The sequence below is a fragment of the Theropithecus gelada genome, chromosome 12, assembly GCF_003255815.1.
Source record: "Theropithecus gelada isolate Dixy chromosome 12, Tgel_1.0, whole genome shotgun sequence".
NCBI classification, from domain to species: Eukaryota; Metazoa; Chordata; class Mammalia; order Primates; family Cercopithecidae; genus Theropithecus; species Theropithecus gelada.
In genome coordinates this window covers 96,121,949-96,140,031 of record NC_037680.1, presented here as the reverse complement: position 1 = coordinate 96,140,031, position 18,083 = coordinate 96,121,949, and the positions used below count along the sequence as shown (strand labels likewise).

The window sequence follows — 18,083 nt, the reverse complement described above, 5'->3', positions numbered from 1 at the left end:
CCTTGGATTAGCTCCAAGGTATGGCTCCCATTCACAAAGAGTGTGGCTGACACCAAGATTAAAAGCCTTCAAAATCAGCCTGGCTGGTTCTAATCCTAGACCTGCCCCTTCTAGCTATGGAACCCTGGGCGATTTACTAAACCTGCCTGGCTCTCCATAGCCTCGTCTGTAAAGTGTGACCTGTAGAACCACACTAAGGAAGAGCGATCATGAACGTCAAGCACTTAGCAGGTTACTCAATGGTAGCTGGTTCTCCTTATTTAAATAAAATAATAATTGATTCTCCTGTCTTTTTGGCTTTAGCGAATCCCGTCTCTAGCATTTATAATTGTCTGATTGCACAAATCCTTAACATCAGATGTACACCTCAGTTTCCTCATCTGTAAAAGGGGGCTAATATTGTGCCACACTCCAGGGTTATTGTAAAGATCAATTGGAAGAAAAATCCACATACTTCATTCATTGCTTGCATACAGTAATCACTCAATAAGTGGCACATATGTAAGTGAAGTGGGGTGAGCCCTGGCTGCTGCCTCTCTGGCAGTGCCCTGTCCCCACCCTGGCTGGCAGCTGGTCCCCTCACCCATGAACTCCAGCGTGCCCGTGCGGTGGCCAAGGGGCCGAAGGGCCTGGGGGTTGTAGGGCTGGGCACTGCCGAAGTCCACAATCTTGAGGGCGTTGTCAGGGGCCAACAGCAGGTTGTCTGGCTTGATGTCTAGGTGGAGCACATGGCGGCCGTGGAGGTAGTCCAGGCCTTGTAGCAGCTGCGCCACGTAAGTGGCCACGTCGTCCTCAGAATACCGGAACCTGGGAGAGCAGGGGTGGAGCGGATGACACCCGGCCCAGCCTCCCCTACCTCTTCCTCCCTACTCCCCCAGAATGCCCAGCTACCTGTCACTGAGCCCACAGAGGAGCTCCCGGTTGCCGCAGCTCTCAGCAATGAGCACGAGGTACCGAGGGGTGATGTAGGCCTCGTGCAGGGACATGATCCGCTCGTGGTGCAGGGTCCGCAGCACCTCGTACTCCTGCAGGACCCGCCGCTTGCCCTCAGCAGCATAGGGCACGATCTTGGCCACGAACGTTCGCCCCGTGGCGTTCTCCCGGCACGCTCGCACAACACCAAAGCGGCCCCTGTGTGTCGGGGGGGGGAGGGTCACCACAGGCTCAGAGGAGAGGAGGGGAACACTTCACAGTGAAGGCTAACGGAGGAGAGCAGGGACCCCTAGGGGCAAGAATGCAGCAGTTCCGGTGTGGGCTCCAGAGTTCAATCCTAGAAACCAGGCTTCTAGTCCCAGCTTTGCCACTCACTGGCTCTGTACCTTAGGTAAATCCCAGAACTTCTCTAACCTCAGTTTTGCCAACTGTGAAATGGGTGATGCTAACAGCACAGTGTCTCTCAGAGTTGCGAAGATTCGATGAGATCACATGGCTAAAGCCCGCAGTGTAGTCTGGCACATTTAAACTCAATGATGCTAATAACCCAGGTCTCAGCACCTCCCCTCACCCCAGCCAGTACAATCTGGTCTTCTCTCCAAAGCCATGCGCTCCAGACATTTGACCCACTCCCCTATGTCCTCTTCCCTTCCCCAGCCCTGCTTGCCTGGCTTTCTCCTCCAGGAAAGTGTAGGGTTTCTGAGGGGGGCCCTGTCGAAGAGTGGTACCCTCAGGCCTGGGAGAGCTTCGGGGACTGCTCCCAGGGGAGCTGACCACCTCCTTGGCTGGGCTGAGACTCCGCACAGTCACCTTGGTAGGCTCAGGAGGGGGCTCAGGGGCTGGGGGCTCAGGGGCTGGTGGTGCAGACACGAAGGAAGTCACCACATACACAGGAGTAGAGGAAGACGCTGGTTTAACCCCTTGAGGAGTGGAGGCTGGGGTCGGGGTCCCAGTGTCAAGGACGAAAGACTTGGGCTCACTTGGGGTGACCTGGGTACTGGGTGGGGTGGGCTCTGCTTGCCGGGCAGCCTGCAGGCCCCTGTGTCTTCGTGGAGGGGTCTGGGGTGGCGGACCCACAGCCTTGAGCGAGGACAAGGCCTGGCTGGGGGCTGTGGGGGGAGATGAGGGGCTGACAGTGACTGACGGGGGGGTGGGGGCAGCAGGAGCTGGGGGTGGGGCCAGTGAGGTAGGAGAGTCAGGAGGCGGGGCCCTGGCTGGCCCTGAGGTGACAGGGGCCTCTTGGTGGGCAGCAGATGGCACAGCTGAAGAATCTAAGAGACAAAGAAAATCATCACCACGGTGCCTTGGGGCAAGGCCATGGTGCTCCCCAAGAACCCTATGCTCAGGGCCCCCTTCTTCCCCCACCCCACACCATTGCACTGACCTTGAGTGCCCCTGACAAAGACCTTCTCAGAAGGGTTGCTGAAGGGCCCCTGCCCAGCACGGTTGGCACAGGCCACACGGAACCTCACAGTCATGCCAACTGGCAGGTGGCTCACATTGTAGTAACAGTCGGGGATGCCTGAGCTCACAGGGTGCCACACAGACTCCCCTATAGGCAGTATGGGGGAGGGGCTGAGGTCACAGAAGGGGTGACGCCAGCTCCCACAGTGCTATCTGTGGAGCCCGGGAGGGCACTGGCCTTCCCAGACTCCCCCTGCCGCTCCCCCCACCCTCCGGCTGCCCCATCCTCACCATCCACTCGCCGCTCCAGGGTATACGTGCAAGGTGCCCGGCTGTCTCCCGGCTTCCACAGCACCAGCGCCGTGTCCTGGTAGGTCTGGGGCACCTCTGGAGGAGCTAGCTTTCCTGGGACTCCTGGCAAGAGAAAGAAGAGTCCCAGTGAGCCCCTACACCCTAGCTAAGAGCCCCTCAAGCGCTGCCCCGCCATCCCCCTCACTACCCCCCTGGGGCCCTGCCCCAGGCTCACGGGCCACAGCCACGGTACAGGAGCTGGTGATGCTGCCCAGGACGTTGGTGGCGGAGCACTCATAGAGCCCGGCGTGCCGCTTGCCCACCCGAGGGATGCTGAGCAGCTGCCGCCCATCTTTGCAGGACACGATGATCACTGAGGGCTCTGACCTCAATGACTTCTTGTCTGGGGACAGGGAGAAGCAGGAGGAGCTGCTGGGTGAGCTAGCACATGTCCAGGCCCCTCACTCACTCCCTACTCCAACATCCCCACAACCATGCTCAGCCCCCACCCTGGCCTAGCCCCTCCCATCCCCTGGGCTCAGGGCCACTTGCTGGCCTCCCTCTCTGTGGGAGGCAGTTTCCTTACCTTTCATCCAGGAGATGTGCGGTGCAGGGCAGGCTGCTGGCAGGCAGAGCAGGGTGGCTGCCTCCCCCTCCAGCAGCACCTGGTCCTTGAGTTTGATGTGGAAGACTGGGGGGAAGTCTGGAGGAAAAGCAGAGACAGCCATCTGTCTGTGGGGGCCCTGACCCACTTACCGCTGAGGGAGGGGTGGAGAAGGCCTGCAAACAGCCATCAGGAAGCAGCGTGAAACCTTGTCTCTTCCCAGGCAGATGTGGAAAGTGGAACCCCAGGCCATGCCTTCAAGAATTTTCTTTGGGGCGAGCATCACTTTCCCCAGGCCCTCACTGTGCTGGACTGCCTTTTCCTTGCACTGACTATTGACGATGCTACTTATGTCATGGGTTTGTAAATCACTGACAGCAGGGCCTGGCACTAATTAAGCGGTCTATAAGCATTTGTTAAATAAAATAAAAGCAAACAAATATTGAAAAATTATAATGGTTAAGATCCTGCAAGACCCACCCTCTCTGGGGCACAACAGGGCAAGTGAGAAAAGAAATGAGGTGAGTTAGTGACCTGAGCTGCGATGGGACCGAATGAGGAATGTTCTTTCAGAACATGCAGTCTCAAAAGAGTTGCAGTCTAGGAAAATGTGGGCAGATCCTGGAAGTGTGTCGGCCTCCAGGCCCCTCTTCCCACCTCCCATCCAGGGACAGGGTCGTAGGTCTCCTATATACTCCTTCAGGTCAATTAAGTGGTGAGAGCTTTTGAAGGGGCAAGAGACAGTATCTGCCTGACCTTGGGCAAGTCATTTACTCTCTCAGAAGCTCCATTTCTAATCTGTAAATCAAGGAAAATAATACCGCGCCCACAGGATTCTTGCTGTGACAATTACAAGGCATGTCAAGTGTCTGCCATACAGTAACTGATTATAAATACTAACTTTTCTTGTTGCTAGCATTATCTCAATAATATGGCCAGCAGAGAAGCCTGGAGCAGACGCCCAGAGAAAGGCTGTTTCAGCAAAGCAGAGAAATTGCCCTCACAGCCAGCTGGTGGCTGTGCACATGGTAGGGCTAGGGATGAGACCAGTTTTCCTTCCTCCAATGTAGCCAGCCTGTGACTCCTTAGTGCCCTGAGGATTTGAGTGCATGATCCCTGGGAATATCCCTTTAGAAGAATCCCAGTTCGGCCATGGGGGTGGTGGGTGAAGGGTGGGGATAGGGGAGGACTTGGGGGTGGATTTTATTCACCTGGGCAGAGAAAGCTGAGGAGCCTTGGGAGCCCCAGCTGCTGCCTGTCTGAAGAATTGTGGGGGACTGGGAGTGGGGATGAGCCAGGCAGGAGAGGAGTACTCAGCAGGAGTGGTGATCAGGATGGCAGTGTGCCCCCTTCCCGCTGTACCCCACTGCTCCCCAAGGAGGGGTCCCACACTGAGGCTCCAACAAGGCAATGTGAACACAGTTTCTCAATGGCTGCCTCCAGGCCAAGTGAGGGTACTGGGTAGCAGGGAGAGAGAGAGAGAGGCCACCTCTCTCAGAGGTGAAAGTGACCCAGGCCCAGCCCTGCCAGCCCCGCCAGCCCCACCCCCATTCCCAGGGGCCAGCCCTGGTTGTTAAAGTGGACTGGGACAGCCTTGTTTCTGCAGAGAACAGGGAGGGGATAAGGTAAGGGGACACTGCCTAGGCAGGAAATCAGCTGCATAAGCAAAACTGGGCCGGGAGGAGGCCCCAGGTGGGAAGGGATCAGCTGTCCCCAGGCCTCTCTGCTGGCTGATCGCTTTCTTTCCCCCTCATTTTCCACCCTCCCTTCCCCACCAGCGGCCCTTCCCTCCCTCTTTTTCTCTCACTGCAGCCCCCTTTGCCCTGGCCAAGGCTGGACACAATCCCTACAAGCCCAGCTGAGGCAAGACTCGACAGCAACTCCATTCTGAGTTTTACCAGGAAATGGGGGAAGAACAGGACTAGTGGCTTGTCAAGATCCTGCACATAGCCTGGCTTCACGACGGACTCTCTCCTTTCCTGCATGCTGCTCTGGAAAACCCAACCTCCTGAAGCCTTTGCTTGTCATCCTTGAGTAATGCGCCTTTTTCAGGCGGGATGGGGTGACCCCACGTGGGGAATGCCTCCCTATCTGGAGCTCCAGGACACTCAGGCAGAGAAACAGAAGAGGGCAAAGAGCTGGCAAAGAGCTCTGAAGGCTGCTTTTCTGTACAGAAGGGTCAGGGAGGGGCAGTCAGGTGTTCGGAGCTGCAGGGCAATGGAGACTTAGGGGGCACAATACAGGTCGTGGTCCTCTAGGCTGGAGAGAAAGTGAGTGTCTTTGGGTACACACCCAAGCACACACACATCTAAAGGAGAACTGTGGGGACAGGAGGGCCCTATATCTTGAGCTCCTTGAAAAGTGCAGCTAGTTACAGAAACCTTCTAGGGTCTCCCAGGAGACAGGAGGCCAGCCCCTGACAGACATAAGTATGGTGTCCTGAAGCCCCTTCCCAGACCTGGCTGCAGAAGGTCACACAGTTCAACTTCAGCTGCTCCACTTACTAGCCCTGCGACTTGGACAGATCCTTAGCATCACTAAGCCGGTTTCCTCACCTGTACAATGGAGACAATGATACTAATATTTCCCAAGCAATGCTGCAGGATTGAATAAGGCAGCGCTTGTAAAGTGTTTAATAGAACACTTAGCTTCTCTAATGAATGACAGCTACTGCTATTGTTACAGTTGTCTGAGCAGACCCCTTCCACTAGGCTCGTCAGGGTGGCCCACCTCTCACCAGCCATGACAGCTCCCTGATATGGGTAGGGGATAGCAGGAGGGGAGGAGGGTCCTCACCCAGCAGGCCTCTATTACCTGACTCACTGCGCACGTACTGGTGACCCAACTCCTCTTGGATGCTGGCAGAGAGGTTTGGTTGCGATAACCCCTTGTCCTTCCGCTGCCGAGAGAAGCCCCAGCGGAGCCGGCTTCGGCTTTCCCCTGGGGCTGTGAAGGCCCAGGCCCGTTAGCATTTGCTCAGTCGGTACCAGCAAGTTCACACCTCTCTGCAGCCCTCAGCCCAGAGAACCAGAAGGAACACCTAGCCCCACCCTGCCCTGCTGCCACTCCTGCTTTCCTCCCCTCCAGTCCTGCCGATTCCACCCTCGGGGCCTCAGCCTGCCCCTCTTGGGTGTCCCCAGCCCCTCTGCTCCTCCCACGGCCTCTCTCCAGCGCACCCCAGCCTCCTCTGCACCTGCTGCCCTACCCCTGCCCCTCCTCACCTGAGGAGCCCGACGTGGCGCTGGCCTCGGAGCCCAGGGACTCGGCGGAAGGCGTGGTGGCGCCGGCCTGGGTGGCCAACTGATTGTGCGGAAGGCCGAGGCGCCGCAGACTCTCGCCCTCGGACGTGGCCCTGCGAAGCCGTCCGAATAGCGGTGTGCTGCGGCCCGACGCGCCCCCCGAGTCCTCGCTGCTGCCGCTGCGCTGCAACCGGCTCGACAGCCGCTCGAGGGTGGAGCTCAGCCGCCTGCGCATCGCCAGCACCGGGGAGCCCCGCGCCGAGCTCCCGCCCTCCGAGCTCTCTCCGTCCCCGCCGCGGGCCTCCCAGGCCGGGTGGCGCTGCGCGGGAGGGGTCCGCCGCAGCCGCTGGGACAGTGAGAGCGAGAGGCGGCGGACAAGGCCCGGCTCCCCGACTGCCCTGAGGTCCTGCACCGAGCGCGAGCGCTCAGGCCGTCGCACCAACTCCAGCGGGGTCCCCGCCGGGCTGGGACGGTATATGCCATCCTCCTCCTCGGTCCCGCGGAAGGGGCCGCGCTCCTCGGAGCGGGAGCGGCTCAGCAGCCGCAACCCCCGCGACAGGGGCGATTCGCGGCTGCGCTTGAACTTAGCCTCGAACACGGCCTCCGACTCCAGGTTTTCGATGCTGCTGCTGAGACTGCTGCCTGGCCTGGGGGGCACCGTGGGAACTCGAGCTTTCTCGGCTAGCACCGGGGGAGCCCCGGCTGAGGGCACACGCTTCTCGGGGGCTCCCGGAGGTGGGGAGGCCACCCTGGCAAAGACAGCTGCGTGGGGCTTGAGCTCTGAAGGCGACGCGGCAGGGCCCTGCGGGGGTCCCTGGGCGTGGCCTGACAGCTGGAGGGACTGAATGATCTGGGCATAGGGCGTGAGGGGCAGCGCTAGGGTTTGCAGGGCCTCAGGGCGTGGTGTAGGCTTGGAGGCTCGGACTGGTTCTGGCCTGGGCTCTGGGGCCTTGTCTTGGGCAGGCTGGGGTGCAGGGGGCTGCGGGGCATCACTAGGTGTGGTGGCAGAAGGTTCTGCAGACTTAAGGGCACTGGGTTTGGGGACGCTGGGCCGTGCAGGGCTGGATGGCTGGGCCTCACTGAGGGCAGACAGGGAAGGAGACTCCTGTAGCCTACGGGCTCCAAGCCTGGCCACGGGGATCTCGAGGGGCGCCCCCGCTCGGCGGTGCCGACCCCGGGGCTCCGCCTCACCCTGGGAGAAGCTGCTGCTCTTTTGTAGGCCCCTGTTCTCGAGTGGGGGCTGGTGGTGGGGCGCTGCCTCGCTGGAGGCAGCTCGTGCCATCCGGGGATCCCGGGCACGGCCCCCCAGGCTCTCCAGCAGGGGACCCCTGAGGCCGCTGACCTTGCCATCCTCGGGGCCTCCCCGCAGCAGCCGCTGGCGCAGGGCCTGCAGCCTCTGGGCATACTCGCCCTCACCCAGGCCTCCCCGGGCCAGGCGGGTGGCTCCCGGGCTGGGGCTCCGGCGCTGCGGCAGTTCCACAGACGCCGCCTTCTGCAGGCCCCGGCCCGGCTCCCGCGGCCCGGCCCGGGGCAGGGCGCTCTCAGCCGAGCTGCCCCTACGGAGTTCTCCCCGCTTGGGGCTAGCCCCAGCTGCGGGCTCCTGGCCTAGGGAGGGGAGGGCCTCCGGGCTGGGAGCCTCCTGGTCCTGAGAGGGAGCCCTTCCCTGCTCCTGCCAGTCCATGGGGGTGGCAGCCCCAGTCTCTGGGGTCCCCAGAGCCTCATCCTCAGTGGGAATATCGGTGAGGGACACCCGGGAACCTGAGAACTCGGGCTGTAGTGGGCGGGGCACTGAGGGCAGCTCTTCCAGCTCTTCCTCTTCAGAATCCGAGGAGGATGAGAGCCCCCCACTGGGGGGTGGCCTTCTGGGCATGGTCACCCACACCCGCTCTGGGGGAGCCCGCAGCAGCTCCGGGATGGGGCGCAACACCAGGTGGCATTTGTAGCTGATCTGGGAGCGCTGGAGACAGGTTACTGGAGTCAGACCTGAGGGACCCCTGGGGCAGGATTGTCCCCCCCAGGCCCACCTCAGCCCTGGGGAAGAGGCCTGAGCATGCAGAGGGTCAGGGAACAGGCAGGAAACTGGGTATGGAGCCAGTGAAAGTGAGAAGACAGGAGCAGGAGATGAAGACCCATGGGAGGGGAAAGGCGGTGTTAGAGAGAAGGAGAAGGTGGAAAGCATAGAGGCTGGCCTGCCACACTCACCTGCCACCTCCTCCGGGAGAGGAATAGCTTCAGGTGATCCGTGCTCATCTCTGCGCCCTTTGCCTGAGTCTGCAAACCCAGGAAAGAGGGCTTGAGGGAAAGCTGTCAACCTAGACCCTCCAGGTTTGGCAACAGAGAGGCAAACTCCATGGGGCGGGGTGGCAGGAGAGAGTGGATTGAGCAGCACTGAGTCTGGGCTCCTGGGGTCCCATTTCCCTTGGGTCTGTCAGGACAATGCCTACAGCCAGGGTGTCCTTAGGGACAAATCCCCTAAAGCCCCCAAGGGGAAGGCAGGAAACTGGTAGCTCCCAGAGGTAGGCTTCTGAGCTTCCACCAGGGCTCATGGCCCTGTCCTGGTAAACCAGCTGCCCTGGGAGGCCTGTGCTCTTAGGCCCCTTACCTAGGCCCTGGCTCCCAGCTCCTCTCTGTCTCCATGTAGGGCCAACACCCCAGACATCTGGAGCCTTGGTGGTCCAGACCAAGATGGATGCTTCCCTCGGCTACCCACCCAGGCTCTCTCTTCCGGAGCTCATTTCCGGTCTGAGAAAGGAGGCTCTTAATTCAACTCCTGACACCAGAACGACCTCAGCCTTCAAATCCGCTCCCAAATCCCCAAGACCCCATCAATGCCTGGCACTGTGCCCTGAGGCACTGGGGTTTGAAGATGAATGAGTGAGAACCGAGAACCTGCCCACATGAAGCTCATAACCGAGGGGCTGAGCCTGCCTGGTCACCCCCAATGCTAGTGTGTGGGACCAGTGCAGGACAGAGATGGAAAGGCAGAAGTCAGGAAGACCAGGGTCTGGTCTCAAGCATGGGGGAGAACTCCACTGAGGATGCCCAGGATGGAGAGGTCCAGACGTATGCCCTGGAGTCCAGGATACCCCCAACTCCATCCCTGATTTGAGCCTGTTTCCTTATCAACAAAATGGGACTAATAATGTCTTCCTTTGCAAAGCTATTGTGAGGTTAATAGGTCATATGCATATTCAATGCCTAACGTGGTTACTGCACATAGTAGGTACTCAATAAATAGAACTGTTAGTAACATTCTCCCTCCCTCCACCTTTTGTGCCACCACTTTGCAGACCAGACTCACTTTGAACCAAGGATGTTCTAGGGTCTCCTCTGCGGTAGGTCTCCTGCGAATGAATGAGGATTAAGAAGGGATTTATCATTCAGTCATCCAGTCAGTCAATAACTGTTTGAGCAAACAGGGCTCCTAAGGACTTGGGGGCTTGCATGTCGAGCGGCAGGAGTCTGGGAGGAGCAGGCAGGTGGTATGAGGGTGACCCTGCAGGTGGGGGCTCCCAGGGCCTTGTACTCACAGGCGGTCCTGCACCAGCACTTTGATGAGGAAGCCCCGGGCCTCCCTGCTCAGGCTCAGGAATGTGGTCTCCTCGAAGGCCACGTTGTAGTTTCGGATGTTCATCAATGTTGTCCGGTCATTTTCCCCAACAAACGGGGAGATTCCTGTCAGACTGCAGAGGTGAAGAGGGGTGTCGTGAGGGGCAGGTGGGGACAAAGGGGAATGCCAGTGGGGGCACAGGGCTGGGGACAGGTGGAGGCTCTGGGGTTGTTAGGATGACAGAGGCTGGGCAAATCTGGGTAAGAGGCGAGGCTGCAGACTCTTTTCTCCCCTGTCCCCTCCCCAGCCCCCTGATGGGCAGAAAGGTGGTGCTGCCTTGGGGCCTAGTGGCCTGTGCTTTAGAGGACCTGTTCCATCCATCCTCCAGTGTGGCCTCCCCATGAGTGAAGAGTCTGTGCCAAGGGGATGTGCCCATCCTGAGCTCCACTCCCTTCGAGTCCAAGTTTTAGACACTCAGAGCCAAAGAGTTCCCTGCTTCCATGGCCCTGAGCCTGCGCTGGGCTCTCTCCATCCAGGGTGCCCACCTCTTACGGAGGGGTGTGGGGACAGGCAGAGTGTGGGCATGCAGACCAGGGCGTCCAACTTCATGCACATGAGGCTTCTTGCAGTACAAGAAGGAGTGGGGGGTGTGGAAGAGAAGGGGGTGGGCTGTAGCCCTGCAAAGGTCAGGGGTGGACCTGCCAGGAGACTGCTGGGACACTGCAGAGGGGTCCTTACCAGAGGAAGGCAACAACGCCCACAGGCCTGTGAGGAAAGGAGAGTGATGGGTAAGAGGACTGCACCCCTCTGACTGGAAGGGAGCAGTTCTTCGCTACTGCTGACCTGAGTGAGCGGTTACCTCCCTGGGAACACTGCCATGGACAATGGGCACAGGAGTGGCTTCTTCAGGGAGGACCCTGAACCCACAGGTCCAGATATGCCTGGAGAAGTCCAGGGTCATGGCAGGGCTGGCCCAGGAAGCCCAGGGAAGTCTGGGGACCAATGGAACCATGCCTGCCTCACTGGAGGAGGCATGCTGGCTGGTGAGGGCAAGGCGCAGCTTCCAGGGGAGACGAGGAGTCAAGGACTAACAGGGCTAAGGCCTTGAGAGAATGGGGCAGCCCTGACTCATGACGGGCAAGGAGTAACATGGGCAGGAAACCCTGCAAGCAACGCCTCCAGCCCACTGTCAGAAGGAATCCAGGCTCGGTAAATCTCCCTGTCAGTCAGCGCATCCCCGGCACAGCCCCAAGGGCAGCTGCCCTGGCCCACCCAGCCCAGCATGCCAGCCTTACCAGATGTCAGTGACTCCAGACACGGGGCTCTGATTGACAATCTCGGGTGCTACAAACTCAGGTGTGCCATACTGGCAGTACTGGGGCTCTCCTGGAGTCAGCTCCTGGGCATTCCCAAAGTCACAGATCCGCACCTGCTCTTCACCCTCGGCACCATCCCACACCAGCAGGTTCTCAGGCTGGAAGACACAAGGTGAGGTGTGGGGGCCGAATGAACAAGGAAGGACAGTCCACTCCTGGCTCCCACAGGGCCTGTCTGCTCTCCAGTCCCCACCTCACCTTGACATCGAGGTGCAGCACGTGGCTCTGGTGCAGGTAGTGTATTCCCTCTAGAACCTGCCGCATATAGGCCCGGATCTGTGGAAACAGGGGGCCCAGAGTCTGTGGGGGTAGGGTGGTATGTGTCTGATTACCTCCAGGGCGGCAAGCGGTCAGGCTGTGCCTGTGGAGTAGCCTTCAGATGGCTCATGGAAGGGGCTGAAACACAGGTTTGGGGTTGCAAAGATCCAAGGCTACCATGTGCACCGGAGGGTACAACACAATTATAGGGAGGAGCCATCGCATGGTAATAAGTAGAATTGTGCAGTGCACAATATGTACAGCCTGACATGGCAGGACTGCAGCGAGATCAATAAAATCTAGGTGGGGCTCCTTCCAGGAGAAATGTTTGGGGGATGCTTAGGTGATGGAGTGGGAAACAACAGTTAGGAACTGGGCTGGGTTTGCTGAGATTTAGAGAGAATAGCGCAAGTCCCAAATAGACAGGGGTCTGGTATCATTGGATGGGGACTCTGCTGCCTGCCTAACAGTGCTCTCTGCCTCCACCCCTGGCTTCCTGTGGACACAGATGGCATGCTCAGGACCCATTTGTTGATTCTCAAAGCTCAGGTGGGGGAAGGCCGGTGCCCAACCTGGCCCCTGCCACCCACTGCCCTCACCTCAGACTCACACACGGTCGGTTTCCTGGCCATTCGCTCCAGCAGCTCCTCTGTGCAGCTACGTCTCAGATCAAGGAGAACAGTGCCCAGTGCCAACTTCCCAGCCCACCCCAGAGCTCAGGGCGGGTCCCAGCTCAGCATGAGGTTCTCCATTCCCTTACAGAAGACCTGATACTAGTCAGAGACTATCTCTCCCCTCCTCCACATGTACCCCCTCCCCACCTCCTGTCTTCTGAGGGCACAGGTGGGACATCCCTGCTTGAACTCCCACTTTCTATGGGATCTCAGACAAGTCACTTCACCTCTCTGAGCCTAGGTTCTCCCAGGAGTAAGACGGGAATGAAATTTCCTCTCCTGCCCACCCTGTAAAGCATTTATAGGGATCAAATTACAGCAGAATTCTGTTGACTGTGGATGGGACTTCTTGACTCTATTTGAGAATGACCTAGAAGGTCCATGACATGGAATAATTTGTCATTTTGCTGAGGTTTGAATTCAAACAGTGCAGGCAGGAGGCTCATGAGCAGGTTACGGTCACCCTGCTACTGGGGTGATGAGCTGATCACCCAGCATCCTTACCTCAATGTGCCTTTGCTTAACCACAGCCTTTATGAAAGGGTAAAATCTGTTCCTTATGAAAACAGCCTCCAAATAAAGCCAAGTATTGATCTGAAATGGGGTCACTTCAAATATGCAGATGCATTGTACTGCATTTCATGATGAAAAGCATAGGCCACGTGCTAGCTGTGTGACCTTGGGCAAGTTATTTAACCTCTCCATGCCTGTATCTTCATCTGTAAAATGGGGATAATACAAGTTAATGATAAAATTCCAGGAGATAGGAATATATGAGGATTAAATAGGTTAATATTTGTAAGACTCTTAGAACACTGCCAGGCATACATGAAATGCTATGTAAATTGAAGCTAACAATGGGCTTAAAACTGTTGGTTTTCATAGCAGTCTCCAGATGTATCCTTCCCAATTGTCAATGGGACTACTTTGTAAACTGTAAAACATGTTGCCTATTGGATGTTATAAGGACCAGTCATTTAGGCATGGATCCCCCCAGCCACCAGCCTGTCCCAGGATACAGCTCAGTGACAATGACCAGTCCTCGGCGCCTCTCGAAGGCCTCATGGAAGTAGAGGACACAGTCGTGCTGGAGCCTGGCCAGCAGCCGGGCCTCCCGACGCGCTGATGCCTTTGGCTTGGCCTGGCTGGGGATGAACTTGGCCGCAAACTCCAGGCCGGAGCTACGCTCCACCACACGCCGCAGGTAGGAGAAGGCACCCCTGGTTGACACAGGGAGGGGGTCAGGGATCAGCCATCACTGTGGCCCTCTCCACGCCTCCCAGCCCTCAGACCCAGCAGCCTCCACTGGCTTCCCTCCTAGCCCCACACCTGCCGATCTCCTGGTGGATGTCATAAAAGTCGCTGAGTCTCCTTCCTCGATGGTCCTCATCCTCCCCGACTCCCTCGACCTCCATAGCTGTCTGAGCTGGGGCAGAGATGTCATGGTGTTAGGTGGGAGGGGAAGAAAGCAAGCAGGACAGAGACTGGGACAGGTGGACAGAGGAAGGAGACAGAAGAGGTGCAAGAATGTTGGGGGCTCAAGGTGGAGGGCTGGGCTGGGGGTGTGGTGGCTGGGAGTCCAGGGCTGGCTGCTTCCTGGGCAGAGCATGGCGGGGGTGTCACATCAGATTCCAGGAGGTGGGCGCTTTACCTTTCTCCGGAACACCTGCCCACCTGAATGCACAGCCAACTCTGCTTTGCAGGAGACCTCGCCCGCCAGGTTCCGGGCGGTGCAGGTGTAGACGCCTCCATCCTGGGCCCCCGTGCTGAGCACCACCAGGGAGCACTCATTCTCCTCGTACACGAAGCTCACATGGCTGCTCTCGGTCAGCAGCACTTCGTCCTGCAGAGTTGGGTCTCACCTTCAGCCTGGGCCTGGCCTCACCTCTGCCTTGGGGCCAGGAGCCGATGTTCCAGACCCCGCCCTCATCTACTCTGGGCAGCGCATCTCTTCCCAGGACCCAGAATCAGCTCCTCCCTTATCTTTCACAGAAAGCCCTGCGCCCCTCAGCTAGTCAGTCCTCTGCATCCCCTTTCCTCCTCCTAACCACGCCTCCGCCCGGGCTCCGCCCTCCTAAGCCTCCCAGGACCCTCCCACGCCCCCAGAGAGCCCCTCCTCTCCCTCCCAGGATCAGCCAGCAGCACACTCTGACCTTGTACCACATGATGTCCGGCAGTGGTTTTCCCTCAACCACCACGGCAAAGCGAGCAGTTTCCCCAGCCCCCACCTCCACGTCCTCCATGATGGACTCAAACCGAGGGGCCTCTGAAACACATGGGGATAGGAGTGGGAAGAGAGGGGGCAGAGGATCGGCCTTACCCTGCCTCCTCAGCCCCTCCCTAGAGCCCCCATCAGCGACTGGCTCAGGCAGAACGCTAGACCCCCGCCTCCCAGCAAGCCACAGTTCCCCACCCCCCCACCAACTGGGACAACAGAGTTCCCCGCCTGGACCAAGCGCCCCCGCCCCCGTAAATCCAAACGTGATGTTCTCCAAATCTCAGGAAACCTGGCACAAGGTGCAGGCTTGCTTTGTTCGACCTTCAGTATTAATTTGGCAGCTTTGAAATTAGGAGATTTTCACACACAAAAGAAATCTGGATTTCCTGCCTCTCTTGAAAAATCAGGACTGGCCATCCTGTGTCGCTCCCGTCACTGCATGAATCCGCGGGCGAGGCGCGGCTCAATGCTGCCCCCTGTGGGTGGCCGCCCTTCTTCACAGGGCCACCCCCTGGCTTCTGACTACCTGAAATTGGCCCCCTGCAGGTGGCTCAGCCTGTGACCCTGAATTAAGCTCATGGATGGCATTGCCTCTATCTTGGAGTTTTTTTCTCTGAATCGTTGAAAAATGTTTAGAGGGGCTTCTGTTAATAGCACCTGGGAGATGGCAAGATGAACAAGTAACCCCCAAATACCAAACCGTCTAGAAATGGATTCTATCTTCCACATGAGATTGTGATTTCATTCTCCATACATATCATGTGGTCATATGATTTCCTGGTAAAGCAGCTTCTAATTCTCATGATGAAATTAAATACATATTGCAATGTGCTTTGCAAAGGAGGCTGTGACTTCCAGGTGTCCTCCGCCAGCCCCTACCCCCAACCCCAGCATGTTTGAGCATCTCAGCTTGAGGAGAAGCAGGATGAGTCAGGTACTTGGGAAGGCAGGGTGGCCAGGTGTGGACCCCCACCCTTCACAGGCACACAGACAACAGGGGAGGCCATCCTGGGGATGGGGAAGACACTGCAGTGAGGTTGACATGGAGGAAGGGGGGCCACCGCTCCACTTGCCCTGTCTGGGTGTGGCAGGGTGGGGTCTAGTGGAATAGGAGTGTCAGTGCAAGCCCCAGCTCCATCTGAGCCCTGGCTGGCTGGGCTCAAATGGGGGTCCATCAGTCACTGTTCCAGCTAGGCTGTGCTGCAGGGTTCTGAGGGCCAGGGGCCCCCCAAACTTCAGGGTTCCTCCTATATCTGGGAAGAAAGGTGAGTCCTGAAGATGAACTGTCAAGGAGTAAAGTGGTGACTGAGTGGAGAGTGCTAGGGACAGGACAGGCAAGGAGGGAGACACTTAAAAGAGCACCCAGCCATCCCACCATCTTCACAGCAGGGCTGGAAGGGTTCCCTGTCTCCTCGTTACACACCCTATTGCCACTTCTCTTCCACTTCACAGATGCCTCCCCTCCCCTCTAGGAATCCTGTCCCCCATGGGCTGGGAGGTGGTGGGCGCAGTCTGTGAAGGTCAAAGCACCTGAAAGTTTCAAGTGAGCTTCAATGGTCTTTTGAAAGCACCAGAAAATGTCCATTTACCCATGATAAGATTGCCTGTTCTAAGTAAAATATCTCTTTCTTTGCTTCTGGTTGGAATTGTATTTACTCAGCAGGTAACCCTGCTTAGCCCATGTTGATCAAGAGTTCTGAGTGGCAGTTACATATGTCTAGAGTTAATTAACAAATTAGAAAACCAAACAGTTACTACCTAATGCATTAGATAGCAACTAGTTTGAGAGACTACATCTTTAAAGGAGAAATTATAAAAAGAATCGTAAGGCCCGGTGCGGTGGCTCACACCTATAATCTCAGCACTTTGGGAAGCCGAGGTGGACGGATTACTTGAGGCCAGGAGTTCGAGGCCAGGAGTTCAAAACCCGCCTGGCCAACATAGCAAAACCCCATCTCTACTAAAAATACAAAAAATTAGCTGGGTGTGGTTGTGCATGCTTGTAGTCCCAGCTACTTGGCAGCCTGAGGCACAAGAATCACTCGAACCGGGGAGGTGGAGGTTGCAGTGAGCCGAGATGGTGTGGGTGACAGAGTGAGACGACTGTCTCAAAAAAAGAGAAAAGAATTCTTGCTGCAAACATTGGGAGGCTCTGTCAAACAGGCTTGTGCCAAAGGGCCGCCAGGATCCTCAGGGCTGGCAGTCTGGTGATAAGATGTGCTCACAGGTTTCTTTAAAAACCAACTTGGTCTTCTCATGTTTGTTATATCTGAGATACTATTTCCTATTATGTTTAACACAGGAGCTAGGAGTCAGGCAGCCACACTTGAACCCAGTCCTGTACTTATTAGGTTCTGTGAACTTGGGCCAGTTACTCTTAGCCTCAGCCTCAGTCTCCTCATCTGTAAAATGGGGATAATAACTACCCCATCTCACAAGGCTGATGTAAACATTAAATGAGGCAATACACATAAAGTGCTGAGTACTGAGACTGGCACACACTAGGCTCAATACATCTTTTTTTTTTTTTTTTTGAGACTGAGTTTTGCTCTTGTTGCCCAGGCTGGAGTGCAATGGCACGATCTCAGCTCACTGCAACCTCTGCTTCCCAGGTTCAAGTGATTCTCCTGCCTCAGCCTCCCAAGTAGCTGGGACTACTGGGGCCCACCACCATGCCCAGCTAATTTTTGTATTTTTAGTAGAGACGGGGTTTCACCATGTTGGTGAGGCTGGTCACAAACTCCTGACCTCAGGTAATCCACCCATGTTGGACTCCCAAAGTGCTGAGATTACAGGCGTAAGCCACCGCGCCTGGCCAATAAATCTTATTAGTATGATTGTTGTCATTATTACTAGTATGGTATTTGTATAACCATGACATGGACAGGCCTGACTGGAGGACATGGGTTTGGATCTGCAGCAGTGTCAGGCGGGTTGTGTACCTGGGGGTGTGAGGAGAGAGCTTTGGGCCTTTGAGGGAGACTAGGAAGAAGGACCCGCTGTCACCCACCTGCCAGCTCCAATGTGACCGAGCAGGTCTGCGTGCCGTGACGGTTTCGGGCAGTGCAGGTGAGGGCCCCCATGTCCCGGCGGCTCACCCGGCAGATCCGAAGACAGTACTGGTCATCATCTGGCTGGCTCAGCTCGTACACACCTGCCCGTGCCTCTAGGAGGGCCCCTCGGCAGCTAAGGGACACATGACAGGGAGGTCACCCAGATCTTGCCCCAGGAAATTCTGGCCAGGCTGGGCCAGACCTGAGCAGCCACATGTAGGAAAGGGGCTCACCTCCTCCAGACGACCTGGGCCTCCACATGGTTGAATGTGACGGTGACACTGGCAGGCTGTCCCTCCACCACATACACGATGTCCGGTTTGTCCAGCACGGCAGGGGCCTCCTCCAGGGGTGGGCCTGGGAGGAGGAGAGCGCAGGCTCTGTGCTGGGCTTGACGCCAGGTCCTCAGCACACACCACTCCTTTAACACCCCTCATCAACACTTGAGCTCCGTTTTTATAGATGGGGAAGCTGAAGCTCAGA

The 18,083-nt window shown here is 57.4% G+C and overlaps 1 protein-coding gene across 2 annotated transcripts in view; it reads right to left on the bottom strand.

The window, feature by feature from the left end:
- The window catches only part of SPEG (SPEG complex locus), a 63,749-nt gene that overhangs the window by 7,170 nt on the left and 38,496 nt on the right, over window positions 1-18,083 (bottom strand). For both annotated transcript variants that reach the window (XM_025405149.1, XM_025405148.1), the window contains 22 exons: window positions 17,834-17,957; window positions 17,558-17,733; window positions 14,483-14,595; window positions 14,004-14,172; window positions 13,659-13,755; window positions 13,349-13,549; window positions 12,255-12,312; window positions 11,596-11,673; window positions 11,317-11,495; window positions 10,760-10,786; window positions 10,002-10,154; window positions 9,773-9,815; window positions 8,674-8,742; window positions 6,454-8,428; window positions 6,047-6,178; window positions 3,215-3,331; window positions 2,864-3,031; window positions 2,629-2,751; window positions 2,318-2,485; window positions 1,601-2,204; window positions 892-1,131; window positions 584-807 (listed from right to left, as the gene is read on the bottom strand). In XM_025405149.1, the coding sequence (XP_025260934.1) occupies window positions 584-807; window positions 892-1,131; window positions 1,601-2,204; window positions 2,318-2,485; window positions 2,629-2,751; window positions 2,864-3,031; window positions 3,215-3,331; window positions 6,047-6,178; window positions 6,454-8,428; window positions 8,674-8,742; window positions 9,773-9,815; window positions 10,002-10,154; window positions 10,760-10,786; window positions 11,317-11,495; window positions 11,596-11,673; window positions 12,255-12,312; window positions 13,349-13,549; window positions 13,659-13,755; window positions 14,004-14,172; window positions 14,483-14,595; window positions 17,558-17,733; window positions 17,834-17,957 (5,238 nt within the window). The remainder of the gene's footprint in view (window positions 1-583; window positions 808-891; window positions 1,132-1,600; window positions 2,205-2,317; window positions 2,486-2,628; window positions 2,752-2,863; window positions 3,032-3,214; window positions 3,332-6,046; window positions 6,179-6,453; window positions 8,429-8,673; window positions 8,743-9,772; window positions 9,816-10,001; window positions 10,155-10,759; window positions 10,787-11,316; window positions 11,496-11,595; window positions 11,674-12,254; window positions 12,313-13,348; window positions 13,550-13,658; window positions 13,756-14,003; window positions 14,173-14,482; window positions 14,596-17,557; window positions 17,734-17,833; window positions 17,958-18,083) is intronic.